Source organism: Delphinus delphis, chromosome 1 (assembly GCF_949987515.2).
Source record: "Delphinus delphis chromosome 1, mDelDel1.2, whole genome shotgun sequence".
Lineage (NCBI taxonomy): Eukaryota > Metazoa > Chordata > Mammalia > Artiodactyla > Delphinidae > Delphinus > Delphinus delphis.
In genome coordinates, this window is record NC_082683.1 from 105,028,300 (window position 1) to 105,042,262 (window position 13,963).

The 13,963-nt window shown below is 40.2% G+C and overlaps 1 protein-coding gene across 1 annotated transcript; it reads right to left on the reverse strand.

The window, feature by feature from the left end:
• Positions 1–237: 237 nt before the first annotated feature.
• On the reverse strand, positions 238–2,654 carry ADAM30 (ADAM metallopeptidase domain 30). The gene is given in 5 exon segments (XM_060009726.1): positions 238–561; positions 563–1,103; positions 1,105–1,514; positions 1,751–2,260; positions 2,262–2,654. Coding segments are annotated over 5 exon segments (2,178 nt in total).
• Positions 2,655–13,963: the final 11,309 nt, after the last annotated feature.

Consider the following 13,963-nt stretch of genomic DNA (forward strand, 5'->3'; position numbering starts at 1 on the left):
GAAGCAGGAAAGAAAAATGCACTGATTTTTTTTCCAAACCAAGAATACCTTTTATTTACTGATCAAAACCTCAAAGAACATTAGGTAAAATAAATTGAAGAAAGAAGGAAGAAGAAGTGTTTGGATAAATGAGAAGCTTGTTCAATTTATGACCCTGTGTAATAGAGTGACAGTGGATTGCCTGATTGCTTTTTTGGTTTCTTGATCATTCTGGCCTTGAATTGTTCTGCTCCAGTGTTAATTGGTGGTGTTTCTTTCTCTTTGGATTTATAAGCTTCCTATGATTTTCCTGAAAAGCACAACAATCACTGAGATAATTAAGAAAATCAAGCGCATTAACATAATGGACACGACCTGAAGTGAGGCGGGCACCTCCCTCTTTAGGGGTCCTGGAGGCCCACTGTCAATGCTCCCTCCATACCCCACCTCCTCACAGAATGGAAGGGCCCAGACATACATGCAGTGGCAGTTTTTGTTACTGTTGCAAACGCCTCGGCCGTTGCAATTCTCAGGCAAACAGTCAAAATTCAGGACTGAGCTATTCACACAATTTCTATTAAAAACATATCCACTCCTTACCACAGGAGGTACCATCACTTATCACACCCAGGTCAGGTAACCCCATAGGTACCATGGCTAGATGATAGCCAATGCCCCAGCACATGAGATTTTCTTCATGCAGGTGAGTGGAAATTAGAATAGTAGGATCTTGCATATCAGGGATGGTTTCGACATTTATACACTGTAGCCTGCCACATAATGCCTTTTCTCTGGGACACTTCTCATACTGACGAACTCCTAAAATACCACAGTTCCCATATTGGTCACCTATTACATTAACTGCATCATAGCATTGAAGAGGAGCCCCCATGGCATCAGCTCCAAAAATATTTGGACACTGCACAGTTCTGGATTGGCAGCCCTTTCTGACACAACGGGCTCTGTACTCGCAAGGAATTCCATCCTGCTTATATGCGTCACTTGGGCAGAATGCTGAGGTCCCACTGCAGTACTCTGCAAGGTCACATTCATTTTCTTCCACCCGACACGTATATCCAGACGGACGAAATTGACAGTTATGACAGCAACGTCCAGTGCTACAGTGCACCTTCTTTGAATTTACAATCTGGCTGACAACATGGGTCTTCTTTACAGTCCTCTCTTGAACCACAATCACATTCCCCATTCTCTTCCACAATTTTGTTTCCACATCTCTTTGCCACATAACCTAATCCTGGGATATCCGTTAGACAGTTTAATCCTGAACTTACATGCGAATAAAATTCGGCATAACTACAATTACTAAACCGAGTTCATCCAGTGCCCATGATGCAACTATGCCTACCCTTACATTGGCAGTATTTGTAATTGTGGATCATTCCCACACTATGGCCCAGAGCATGAGTCGTCCAACTGGCAGGTCCAAGGATATTTTTATCTAGAATAGAACTTGTAGATCCGGAAGGCAATGTACTACATACACTTCCCCAGTGCTGTGAAAGCGCATCACTAAACTGTTTTTTGTTTGTTTGTTTTTTGGGTTTTTTTTTGCCGTACGCGGGCCTCTCACTGCTGTGGCCTCTCCCGTTGCGGGGCATAGGTTCCGGACGTGCAGGCTCAGTGGCCATGGCTCATGGGCCCAGCCGCTCCGTGGCATGTGGGATCCTCCCAGATCGGGGCACGAACCTGTACCTCCTGCATTGGCAGGCGGACTCTCAACCACTGCGCCACCAGGGAAGCCCCACTAAACTTTTTTAAGGTATAGGTGTGCCCGATGTGCTGGAATCCGACGACTCAGGTCACGTGATCTGTATTGCACAAACTGGCCTAAAACTTGTGATATCACTGGGGCATTAAGTGCTATTTTGTCTCTGTCTGTCCATACTTCCATAGCTAATAGTTGTACTCTCGTACGGACATCTTGAAAGTAAGAGTCTGCAATTGCAGTCAGAAGAATGGCATCATTTATGACTTGAGTAAGTTTGGAGTTCAAATATAAATACCTACTGTTATCAAAGACCAGGGCTAATTCCAAGTACTTTCGCTGCATATATGCCTCACTAAAGTCATGTATCCTAGCCCTGTTCTCATGCTCGGCCAACTGCTTTACTGTTTCATCATCAGTTGAGCCACAGATCTGATTGGGAAATTCCTCCTCTTTCTTTAGGAGATATACGACATGTTCAAAACTGGAAGAGGCTCTGAGGGGCTCGATTTGGTAATGGTTGGCATTGACTTTCAGTATGCCTCGGAGACCCCCCCATGCATGTACTTAAAGTAGCTTTAGAATCCTGATTTCCTTCAACCAAGCCCATATAGTTGCAGTCGCTGGGTATATAAGGGTGATCCTCCAAGAGCCTCTCCTGTTCTGTGAAGGAGAAAACCTGCAGATTCCGGGGCAACAGAAACCTCTTGGGCCACAGGTGGAGGACGTGGTTCTTGCCTTTTACCTGCAGGAGGTAGGACACGTGCTTGGCCACACCCTGCTCCCCTCCACGGAAGCTCATCTTCTTGGGGACGGTGATTTCATAGGAGTCAAAGCCCCACTCGGGGTGAAAAATTAAATCCTTGCCAAGAGAGTCAACCAGGAGCACCGGCAGGACTAGCAAGGGGAGCGAACGGCCTGGGGAGAGGAGCGTCCTCACTGACCTCATGGCAGAGCCTGTTCCCAAGTGAGTCAGTCCCTGCCACTGGGGCCTTGCGACTCAGACTTCCAGGGACCGCCGCTAGAGGCGCGGGACTAGTGAGTGCGGAGCTCCCTGAGCCCCCGTGCGGGAGCGCAGCCTCGGTCCAAGCTGGGTCAGGCTCAGTCCAGCGGATTTCCACAGCAGGTGCACGCCCTGTCCAACGCATCTAGTTCGTTTTCTGGGCGGTGCCGTTGGGCGCACGTGCAAGAATCCAGGGAAGGTGTGCGAGAATAAAATGAAAAGCGAGGCTATTTGCACGAGGGGTGGAGAAGGGCAGAGAACCGGTTGGGAAAAGGAGAAGGAATAAAGAATAAGAGGAACTACAGAGCACTTGTTAAAAGCTCACTGTATCTTGGGCCATTTCTTCTGTTTCTATAGGCCTTAGGACACACCTGATTTTTCCATGGGTTGAGTGGGATATTTTAAAGCCCGCTGTGTCCATTTCATAGTTAACATCATTTCCACTTTTCTGCTGGGCTCGCTTGAGGCAAACGGAAAGATCACCGGAGCCAGCAAGAGTATCACCAGAGCCTGAGAAAATCGGAGGAGACTCCACCTCCCCACCCCCACCCCAGGCAGCACCTGTGGTCAACAGTGAAATACCGAGCAGAGTTCAATAAATGCTGAATTTAACAAAAGAAGATCTTGGTCACTTTAGTGTGAACGGTTAGGGGAACTGCTGAGGAGCCACATGCCAGAAGGTTGTGATGTGAAAGGGGGATTCAGAAGGGAGATCACAAATCCAGACCACACGTTCAAGAAGTTGGATGTGAAAGAGAGGGAAGAAACACAACAGTGGCTGGAGGGTTCTAGGGAGTTTCGGATTGTCATGAACACACTGCTATATATAAAATAGATAGCCTGCTGTATAGCACCAGGAACTCTGCTCAATATTATGTAACAATCTAAATGGGAAAAGAATTTGAAAACTAATAGATACATGAATAGGTGTAACTGAATCACTTTCCTATACACCTGAAACTAACACAACATTGTTAATCAACTATACTCCAATATAACATAAAAAGTTTAAAAAAATTAAATAAATAAAATTAAATAAAAAAGAAGGATTGTTAGATGGAAGGGTCCTGGCCATTCTCAAGCGCTGTTAGGAAAACCCCCATATACAGCCTGGCTCAGCCTCCAGGAGAGGATGGGGGGTCCCTTCAAAGGGGGCCCACTCAGGGAGCCTGTGTACAGTGGAGATGACCTGGTTGGCAGGCAGGAGAAGCAGTGAGTGTAGTGAGTAACCAGTAAGGCAGGGCCAGTCTGAAGGTTCAGGGTCCCAGTAAAGTCAGCTGCTGAGGTGAGGGACAGTGGAGGTAAAGGAGATGAAGAAGAGAAGAACTCAGCAGAGAGCTGACTAGGGACAAATGAAGGTATCTCCACATGTGCTGAGCTCCTAGTTCAGACTGGAAATCAGAAATTACAGTTTCCTCCGTCTGTGATTTTCTCAAGCCCCCAGCAGCCTAAACTGGGGAGGGCAGTTGGGATCTATCTCCTGTATTCATTCTATCTTATCATCATTTTCACATCAATACCATTTTCCTTTAGGCCCCTGGAGTATTTCTTGATTAAAACACTAATTCTGCAACTCCTGTTGCAACAAAATTGTCTTTGGGCTAAACTCTACAGCATCTGTTTGTTAACACAAAGCTTTGTGGAAATAGCCTACTTTGACCTATTTCCCCTTATTTACAAAAATTATGCACATATATTATAAAAGGTGGAAATAACCCTGAATTACATAGAGTAGAAAATGCAAGCCTTTCCTTTATCCTCAATCTGCATATGTCTCCAATAAACTCTTCCCAACACTTAGACAGAATTCTTAGGTATGATGCTTTTTCCATCTTAGGACATGCCATTAAAATATAGAAAGTATGTCATATTTAAAAACAGTATGTACTATTCATATATTTTTGACACTGCCATTTTTCAGTACACAATATATTGTAAATAATTTTCTAGGCCATTGATAATAACAGACGTAGATCATTGCCTACTAACGGATACGTAATATTCTATAGTATTCACATAATTCTTTATTTAACCATTTCCTTTATGTATTCATGGTATAACCATTGTTTCAAATTTTTACATTTTTCTTGTTGATAAATATGTTCTATTATGGTGATTAAGATAAATATATGTACACATTAAATATTATTTATTTATATGTAAATATATAAATGCACATACACACCTTTTTGCCACTTCTGGTGGCTTCTTAGAATTGTGTTAGATCAAAGAAAATGCAAGTGCTCAAATTGATTGAACCCTCTAAAAATCAGACAGAACTCTAAAAATCCTGTATTGGTTTACAAATTATCTTGTAAAGCAGTTTGTTCAATAACACGTTTTAAACACTGTGGTTAAAAAAACATAACATTAACTTTACCATTTTAACCATTTTAAAATGTACATTTCCATAGTGTTAACTATATTCACATTTTTGTGCAACAGATCTCTAGAACTTTTCCATCTTGCAACACTAAAACTATACTTAAAAATCGCTAATTCTACCCCCTGTCCCCTACACATAGAAACCATCTTTCTACTTTCTATGATTTTGATTACTTAAAATATTGAGTATGAGTAGAATCATACAGTGTTTGTCTTTGTGTAACTGGCTTATTTCACTTAGCATAATATCCTTAAAGTCTCTTCATGTTGTAGCCTGTGACAGGATTTTCCTTTCTTAAGCATGCATGCTCTTCCATATATGTATATACCACACTTCCTTAGTCATTCATCTGTGGTGGACATTTGGGTTGCTTCAACCTCTTGACTATTGTGAATAATTCTGCAATGAAAATGGGTGTGCAAATATCTCCTGAAGATCCTGCTTTGAGTTCTTTAGGACACACATCCAGAAACTCAATTGCTAGATATGTGGTAATTCTATTTTTAACTTTCTGAGGAACTCCATATTCCTTTCCTTAATAGCTGCATGATTTTACATTCCTACTAACTGTTCACAGGGTTCCAACTTCTCTGCATACTTACCAACACTTATTTTCTGAACTTTTAATAGTGGCCATCCTGATGGGTGTGAGGTGGTATATCATTGTGGCTTGATCTGCATTTCCTTGCTGATTATACTGAGATGCTTTTATATGCTTATTGGTCATTTGTATATCTTCTTTGGAGAAATATCTATTCAACCTCTTGGCCCATTTTTAAACCAGATTATTTAACTTTTATTGCTGAGTTGAAGAAGTTTCTTAGATATTCTGAATATTACCCTGTCTCAGATGTATGATTTGCAATTATTTTTCTCCCATTCTGCAGATTGCCTTTTCACTCTCTTGAGTGTATCTTTTGGTGTGCAGATTTAAAATTTGTTGTTCTCATCTTTTTTTTTTTAAATGCATCGCGTAATATGTAGTACTTTTTCCTCCTTTAGAGGTTTTTAATTAGTTAATTAATTAATTTTATTTATTTATTTATTTTTGGCTGCATTGGGTCTTCGTTGCTGCACGCGGGCTTTCTCTAGTTGCGGCAAGCGGGGGCTTCTTCTCTTCGTTGCAGTGCACGGGCTTTTCATTGAGGTGGCTTCTCTTGTTGCAGAGCACGGACTCTAGGCATGCGGGCTTCAGCAGTTGTGGTTCGCGGGCTCTAGAGCGCAGGCTCAGTAGTTGTGGCACACGGGCTTAGTTGCTCCGCAGCATGTGGGATCTTCCCAGACCAGGGCTCGAACCCGTGTCCCCTGAATTGGCAGGAGGATTCTTAACCACTGCGCCACCATGGAAGCCCTGTTGTTGTCATCTTTTTAATCAATTTTTTACTTTGTTACCTGTGGTTTTAGTGTCATATCCAAGAAATCATTCCCAAATCCAGTGTCCTGAAGCTTTACCCCTAGGAATTTAATAGTTTTTGTTTTTACAATTAGCTGTTTAATCCATTTTAAGTTAATTTTTGTACATGTGTAAGGTAAGTGTCCTGCTTTATTCTTTTGCATATGGGTATCATAACATTTGTTAACATGTTATAACATATGTTAACATATTTTTTAACATATAACATTTGTTAAAGAGACTGTATTCTTCTTATTGTGTAGTCTTGACATTCTTTTTGAATATCATTTGGCCATATATAGAAAGGTTTATCTCTGGGTTCTCAATTCTATACCATTGGTCTATATATCTATCTTTATGCCAGTACTAAACCATCATAATGACTATCAATTATTATATTTTACCAATATTAAGTCTTCCATTCCATGACCCTGGGATGTCATTCCATTAATCTGAAGCATCTTTGGAATTTTTTAAGCAATGTTTTGCAGTTTTCCACGTTTAAGTCTTTCACCTCCTTTGTTAAGTATATTCCTAAGAATTTTATACTTTTTAAGGCTATAGTATTGTAGTATAGTGGGAATATTTCCCAAATTTCCATCTCAGTTTGCTCATTGTTAACATATAGGAATGCCCCTGATTTTTGAGTGTTGATTTTGTATCCTGTAACTTTGATGAATTCATTATTAGTTCTAACAGGGTTTGGTGTTTTTTTTGTATGTGGGTGGAATTCTTAGGATTTTCTGTATATAAGACCATATCTTCTGCAAACAGAGATTATTTTAATTCTTCTTTTCCATTTTATATGTGTTTTATTTCTTTTTCATGTCTGATTGCTCTGGCTAAAGGTTCTGTACTATGTTGAATAGTAATGACAAGAGTGAACATCTTTGCCCACTTGTTCTTGATCTTAAAGGGAAAGCTTTCCCATTGAGTATGATGTTAACTGTTAGCTTTTTATTCATGGATTTTATTATGTTGAAGTAGTTTTCTTCCCTCCCTCGTCTGTGGGGCATTTTTGTCATGAAAGTGTGTTGAATATTTTCAAATGCTTTGTTTGCATCAATTGAGATACTCATATGGCTTTTGTCCTTTGTTCTCTTAATGAGGTTTAGTACATGGATTGATTTTTCACATTTTGGACCATCCTTACATTCAGTATAAATCCCATTTGGTCATGGAATATGATCCCTTTCATGTGTTGTTGAATTCAGTTTGCTAGTATTTTCTTTAGGATTTTTGTATCAATATTTATGAGAGATATTGCTCTGTGGTCTTCTTTCCTTGTTATCTTTTATCTGGTTTTGGTACTATGGTAATGTTGGCCTCATAGAATGAGTTTGAGAGTGTCCCTGCCTCTTTAATTCTTTGAAAGAGACTAAGAAGTCTTGATGTTAATTATTCTTTAAATATTTGGTAGAATTCTCCAGTGAAACCATCTAATCCTGAACTTTCCTTTGTTGACAGGTTTTGATTAATTTTCAATCTCCCCACTAGTTATAGGCCCATTTATATCTTTTATTTCTTTGTGATTCATCCTTGGTAGGTTGTTTGTTTCTAGAAATGTATCCATTTCTTAGGTCATCCAATTTGCTAGCATATAATTATTCATAGTAGTCTCTTGTAATTCCTTTTATTTATATGACATTAGTTGTAATGTTTCCTCATTCATTTCTAGTTTAGATATTTGAGTCTTCTCTTTTTTCTTACTATGTCTCATTAAAGGTTTGTCAATTTTGTTGATATTTTCAAAAAACCAACTCAGTTTCATTGATTTTTTTTTTTTACTATTTTTTGATTCTCTATTTCATTTATTTCTGTTCTAATCTTTATTTTTCCCTTCTGTCTGCTGAATTTGGGTTTAGTTTTTTTCTTCTTATTGTAATTCCTTGAAATGTAAGGTAAAGTTATTTATTTGAGATTTTGCTTCCTTTTTAACGTACGTGTTCACTTCTATAAATTTCTCTCTTTGTGCTCCTTTTGCTACATCCCATGAGATGGGATGTTGTGGCTTCATTTTCATTTATCTCCAGATATTTTCCAAATTCTCTTATAATTTTTTCCTTACCACACTGGCTTTTAAAGAGTGCATGGTTTTATTCCACATTTTTGTGGATTTTTCTGTTTTCCTTCAGTTAGTTAAAAAAATTTTTTTAATTGAAAAGTATAGTTGATTTACAATATTATATTATTTCAAGGTGTACAGCATGGTGGGTGATTCAGTGTTTTTACACAATGTATTCCATTGAAATTTATTACAAGATAAGAGCTATAATTCCATGTGCTGTACAATATATCTTTGTTGCTTATCTCTTTTATACATAGTAGTTTGTATCTCTTAACCCTCTACCCCTAATTTACCCCGCCTCCCTTCCCTCTCCTCTTCAGTAAGCACTAGTTTGTTTTCTATACCTATGAGTCTGTTTCTGTTTTAAGCATACATTCATTTGTATTATATTTTAGATTCCACATATAAGTGATAGAATACAGTATTTGTCTTTCTCTGTTTAACTTATTTCACAAAGAATAATATTTTCTATGTCCGTTCACATTGTTGCAAATGGCAGGATTTCATTCCTCTTAACAGCCGAGTAATACTCCATTGCATATACATATCCCACATCTTCTTAAGCCAACCATCCATTTATGGGCACTTGGGTTGCTTCCATGCCTTGGCTATTGTACATAGTGAAGCTATGAACATTGAGGTGCATGTATCTTTTTGAATTAGTATTTTCATTTATTCCAGATATACACCCAGGAGTGTAATTGCTGGATCATATGGTAGTTCTATTTTTAGTTTATTGAGGAACCTCCATACTGCTTTCCATAGTGGCTGCACTAAATTACATTCCCACCAACAGTGTATAAAATTTCCCTTTTCTTCACATCTTCACCAACACTTGTTATTTGTAGACATTTTGATAATAGCCATTCTGATAGGTGTGAGGTGATATCTCGTTGTTTTGAATTGCATTTCTATAATAATTAGCAACATTGAGTCTCTTTCCATGTGCCTGTGCACTTACCAAGGTCTGATGTGCTGTCTGTGCAGGTTTCTACAGCTCTGTTCAGACAAAACCCAAGATTGAGTCTTTTCCCCTGTTGTGGTCTTCCCAGATTTAGTGCAAGGTTGTGGCATGAAGTGGGCAGGGTTGGAGCATTTCTTCACTCGGGCCTGGGATCCCAGTGTTGTGGCTGTGGTAATGGAAGCAGCTGGGTTGCTGTCAGAAGTCGGGGCTGCTTCTATGGCACTGTTTGAGAAAGCACCAACAACGGCTGTTGCCATCACAACTGGACCTCTCCCTGGGCCTGTGGGTCTCCTCTGTGTCTTTTAGATGGAGTCTTTTCCCAGGACCTTGTTGTCCCAGATCCAGTGCCAAGCTGTGGCTTGGAGTGAGTGGGTCCAGCGTGTTCCCTCAGCTCAGACTGGGGGGCCCAGAGAGGGGGCAGTCCCTAGGGCAGACCTCTCTCAGCCCAGTCTGGTAGCAAGCCAGCACCTGCACACTCCTCTCGAGTGGAGTCTAGGCTCCTCCAGCCTTTCTACCTGTCCCAGCAGTTCTCCAAGTAGCCAAGGGGGCTTGTCTCCTCCCTGGAGTACCCCAGGACTGAGATGCCCAGTCTATGGCTCAATCTACTCACTCCCCAGGGCAAATGCCTGCCCCTGTGATCTCCCATTTCCTCTTAGTCCCCTCCCAAGGGCACAGGTCTCAACCCAATGCGATGCTTTTCTTCCACCTGATTACATGGGAATTTTTCCTGCAGTCTTGGTCATATAGGACCAGTTCTGCCAGTTTCCAGTTAGTTTTCCATTAGAATTGTTCCACATGTATATATATTTTTGGTGTGTTGTTTGGGGAAGGTGAGCTCCATATCTTCTTACTCTGCCATCTTCATTCCCCCACTCTGTAACAACCTATTTTAAACCGACAACAACTTAAATTCAATAGTATGTAATAAAATTATATACAATCTTAGAGGAAAAATACTTTGTAAATTAATCAAGGAGGTAAGTTTGACAGGTTTAAATGTAATTCGGGTGTTCTCTCTCTCTCTCCTTTGCTGTATGGAGTAGCTGAAGTGGTGAAGCTCAGGTTCCCTTTCATCTCAGAGCTCTGCTCAGATAGTCTGTCTCTGTAAACGTAATCTTGGTGTGAGCAGCTAAGCCACTTCTCCTACCCCCATGTTACTAAATATAAATGGAAGAAAAAATCATATGTAAGCACTCTACTCTTTTACATCCTTACCCCCACTCACTTTATCTTATTTATGACACAAATTACCTCTTTTTATATTGCTTATCCTTAACAAAAATTTATAATTGTTTTTAAGAAAAGTCTATACCAGACTTACAAGTTGTTAACTCACCTACATCACAATACTATGGAACTCTTTATTTGTCTAAATATTTACCTTTGTCAGGGAATTATATATTGTTGTATGTTTTTGTATTGCTATTTGTCATCCTTTCACTTCAACTTGTGGAACGCCTTTCAGAATTTTTTTTAAGATATGTCTAGGGCTTCCCTGGTGGCGCAGTGGTTGAGAGTCTGCCTGCCGATGCAGCGGACACGGGTTCGTGTCCCAGTCCGGGAAGATCCCACGTGCCGTGGAGCAGCTGGGCCTGTGAGCCATGGCCGCTGAGCCTGCGCATTTGGAGCCTGTGCTTTGCAACGGGAGAGACCACAACAGTGAGAGGCCCACATACCACAATAAACAAACAAAACAAAACAAAACAAAACAAACAAAAAAAAGATATGTCTAGTGGTGATGAACTCCCTCAGGTTTTGCTTATCTGGGAAAGTCTTAAGTTCTCCTCTGTTTTTAAGGATAGTTTGGGCAGGTGTAATATTCATGGTGACACTTTTTTCTTTCAATAACTTTAATATATCATCCCACTCTCTATATCTGAGAGATTTCTGCTGAGAGATCTGCTGACCAATCTAGTGGGAGCTCCCTTGTATGTAACACTCACTTTTCTCCCTCTGCTTTCAAGAGTCCCTCTTGATTCATGACTTTTGACAGTTTGATGATCATATATCTTAATGTAGGTCTCTTTATATATATCCACATTAGAGTTTATTGAGCTTCTTAAATTTGTATGTCTATTTCTCTCCTCAGATTTGGGACACCTTTGGCCATTTTTTCTTCAAACAGTTTCTCTGATCCTTCCTCTGTTCCTCACTTTCTGGGATTCCCATTTGTATATGTTGTTTCAGTGGATCGTATCCCCTAAGTCCCTTAGACTCTCTTCATTTTTCTTCACTCTTTTGACTTTTTCTTCTTCTGTTTCACTAATGATGAAAGCCCTATCTTTTAATTTTCTGATTTTTTCTTCTGCCTGGGTGAGTCCCTCCAGTAAACTTTTCAAATAAAGTATTGTATTCCTCATTTCCAGAATTTCCGTTTGGTTCTTCCTCGTGGTTTCTATCTCTTTGTTGATATTCTCATTTGTTCATGCATCATTTCCCTGATTTTGTATAGTTGTCTATCTGTGCTCTCGGTTAATTCGTTGATCTGTAAGTTTGAATTTTTGTCTGGCAATTCATATAACTCCCTTTCTTTAGGTTTATTATCTAGAGATGAAATTGTTTCCTTAAACATGTCATGGTTGCCTGTCGGTTTGTATGTCTTGTTTTGTTGCTGTCGTTGTTGTTCTATTTCAGATTTTGGCATCTAGAGCATCAGTCAGCTCTCCCAGTCTGGTGTCATACAGGACGGTTTTTCTCCACACAGCCAGGCAAGACAGTCTGGAGATCTCTCAAGTCTTTTCTCTCTGTGTGTATGTTTAATGTATAATGTCTGTGTGTCCTTTCTGGGCTTGTTTATGCAATTTTTTTGAAGTGATTTGCCTGTTTCTATTCAGGAGCTCCCACTGCAACGTTGAAGCTTATCTGGTGTTGTTGTAAATCACCATCCTGGGGCTCCACCTAGTTTCTGTCTGTAGTGCTGCACACCCTGGTACATGGTTTATATCTTTGCTCTGAAATGCCTCAACATGGCACCTTTGTTCCTGTCAGTACTGGAGTACAGGCAAGACAGACACTTGTCCCTTGGACTGTCCCCTGAAGGTCATTTGTACTTACATTCTACTACTTTCCCTTCCCAAGGAGAAGATGGGAGTTGAGTGTTTCCTCCCAAACGTGCTGCATATGTGTGTTTGTGCATCAGGGGATGATGGAGAGGCTCTGGTGAGAGAAAGTGGATAGAGCTGCAAATTCTGTAGCCAACTTTCATGAAGATGGCTTCACGCTCCTGTGGGGTGTGGCCGTCTTTTTACTGGTTTCTGGATTTCTCACAGAGGTATTTTGTTGGTTTGTAGTAGTAGAGGAATGTCAGGGCTTCCTATTCCACCATTTCACTGATGTCTTTAGTCTGTTCAGTGGAATGTTTTGCAATGGTAGAGATGTTAATACAGCCCAATACTATAGCCACTAACCTTCTGCAGTTATTGACCTATTAAATGTGGCTATTGTGACAAGGCAACTGATTCTCAAACTTATTTTAATTACAGTTAATTTAAATTTAAGTAGCCACGTGTTGCTACTAGCTGCCATATTAGCCAGCACAGCTATAGAAGGTCCAATTTCCTATGTTTCTAGAAGTATTTAATATTCAACTCTTTAATATAGGCTTATTAGAAAAAGAAGACATAGCTCATTATTTAAAACGACCTTCTCTGATTATTAGTGAGACTGAACTTTATAGCAGCTTAATGCCAATCTACTCTTTAAATTATTTCTAAATTGACCTATAACGTTATATAAGTTGTAGGTGCACCACCTGATGATTCTCTATGCAGTAGTCTCCCCTTACCTGTGGGGGATAGATTCCAAGACCAGCAGTGGATGCCTGAAACCAGAGATAGTACCAAGCCCTATATATACTATGCTTTTCCCTATACATACATACCTATGATAAATTTTAAGTCATGAATTAGGCACAATAAAAGATTAACCAAACAACTAACATTAAAATACAATAATTACAAGAATATACTGTTATGAAAGTTATGTGAATGTGGTCCTCTCTCTCTTTCAAAATATCTGTCGGGCTTCCCTGGTGGCGCAGTGGTTGAGAGTCCGCCTGCCGATGCAGGGGACACGGGTTCATGCCCCAGTCTGGGAAGATCCCACATGCCGCGGAGCGGCTGGGCCCATGAGCCACGGCCGCTGAGCCTGCGCGTCCGGAGCCTGTGCTCCGCAACGGGAGAGGCCACAACAGTGAGAGGCCCGCGTACCGCAAAAAATAAGTAAATAAATAAATAAAAATATCTTACTGTCCTGTTCTCACCCTACTTCATCTCGTGAACCTCTGAGATGACGCAATACCAATGCAATGAGATGATGAGGTGAATGATGTAGGCACTCTGAAGGGAATTCTCCTTTACAGTTGACCCTTGAACAGCACGTGTTTGAACTATTGGCTAATACAAGATTGCTGCAAAATAAATACAGTACTACATGATCTGTGGTC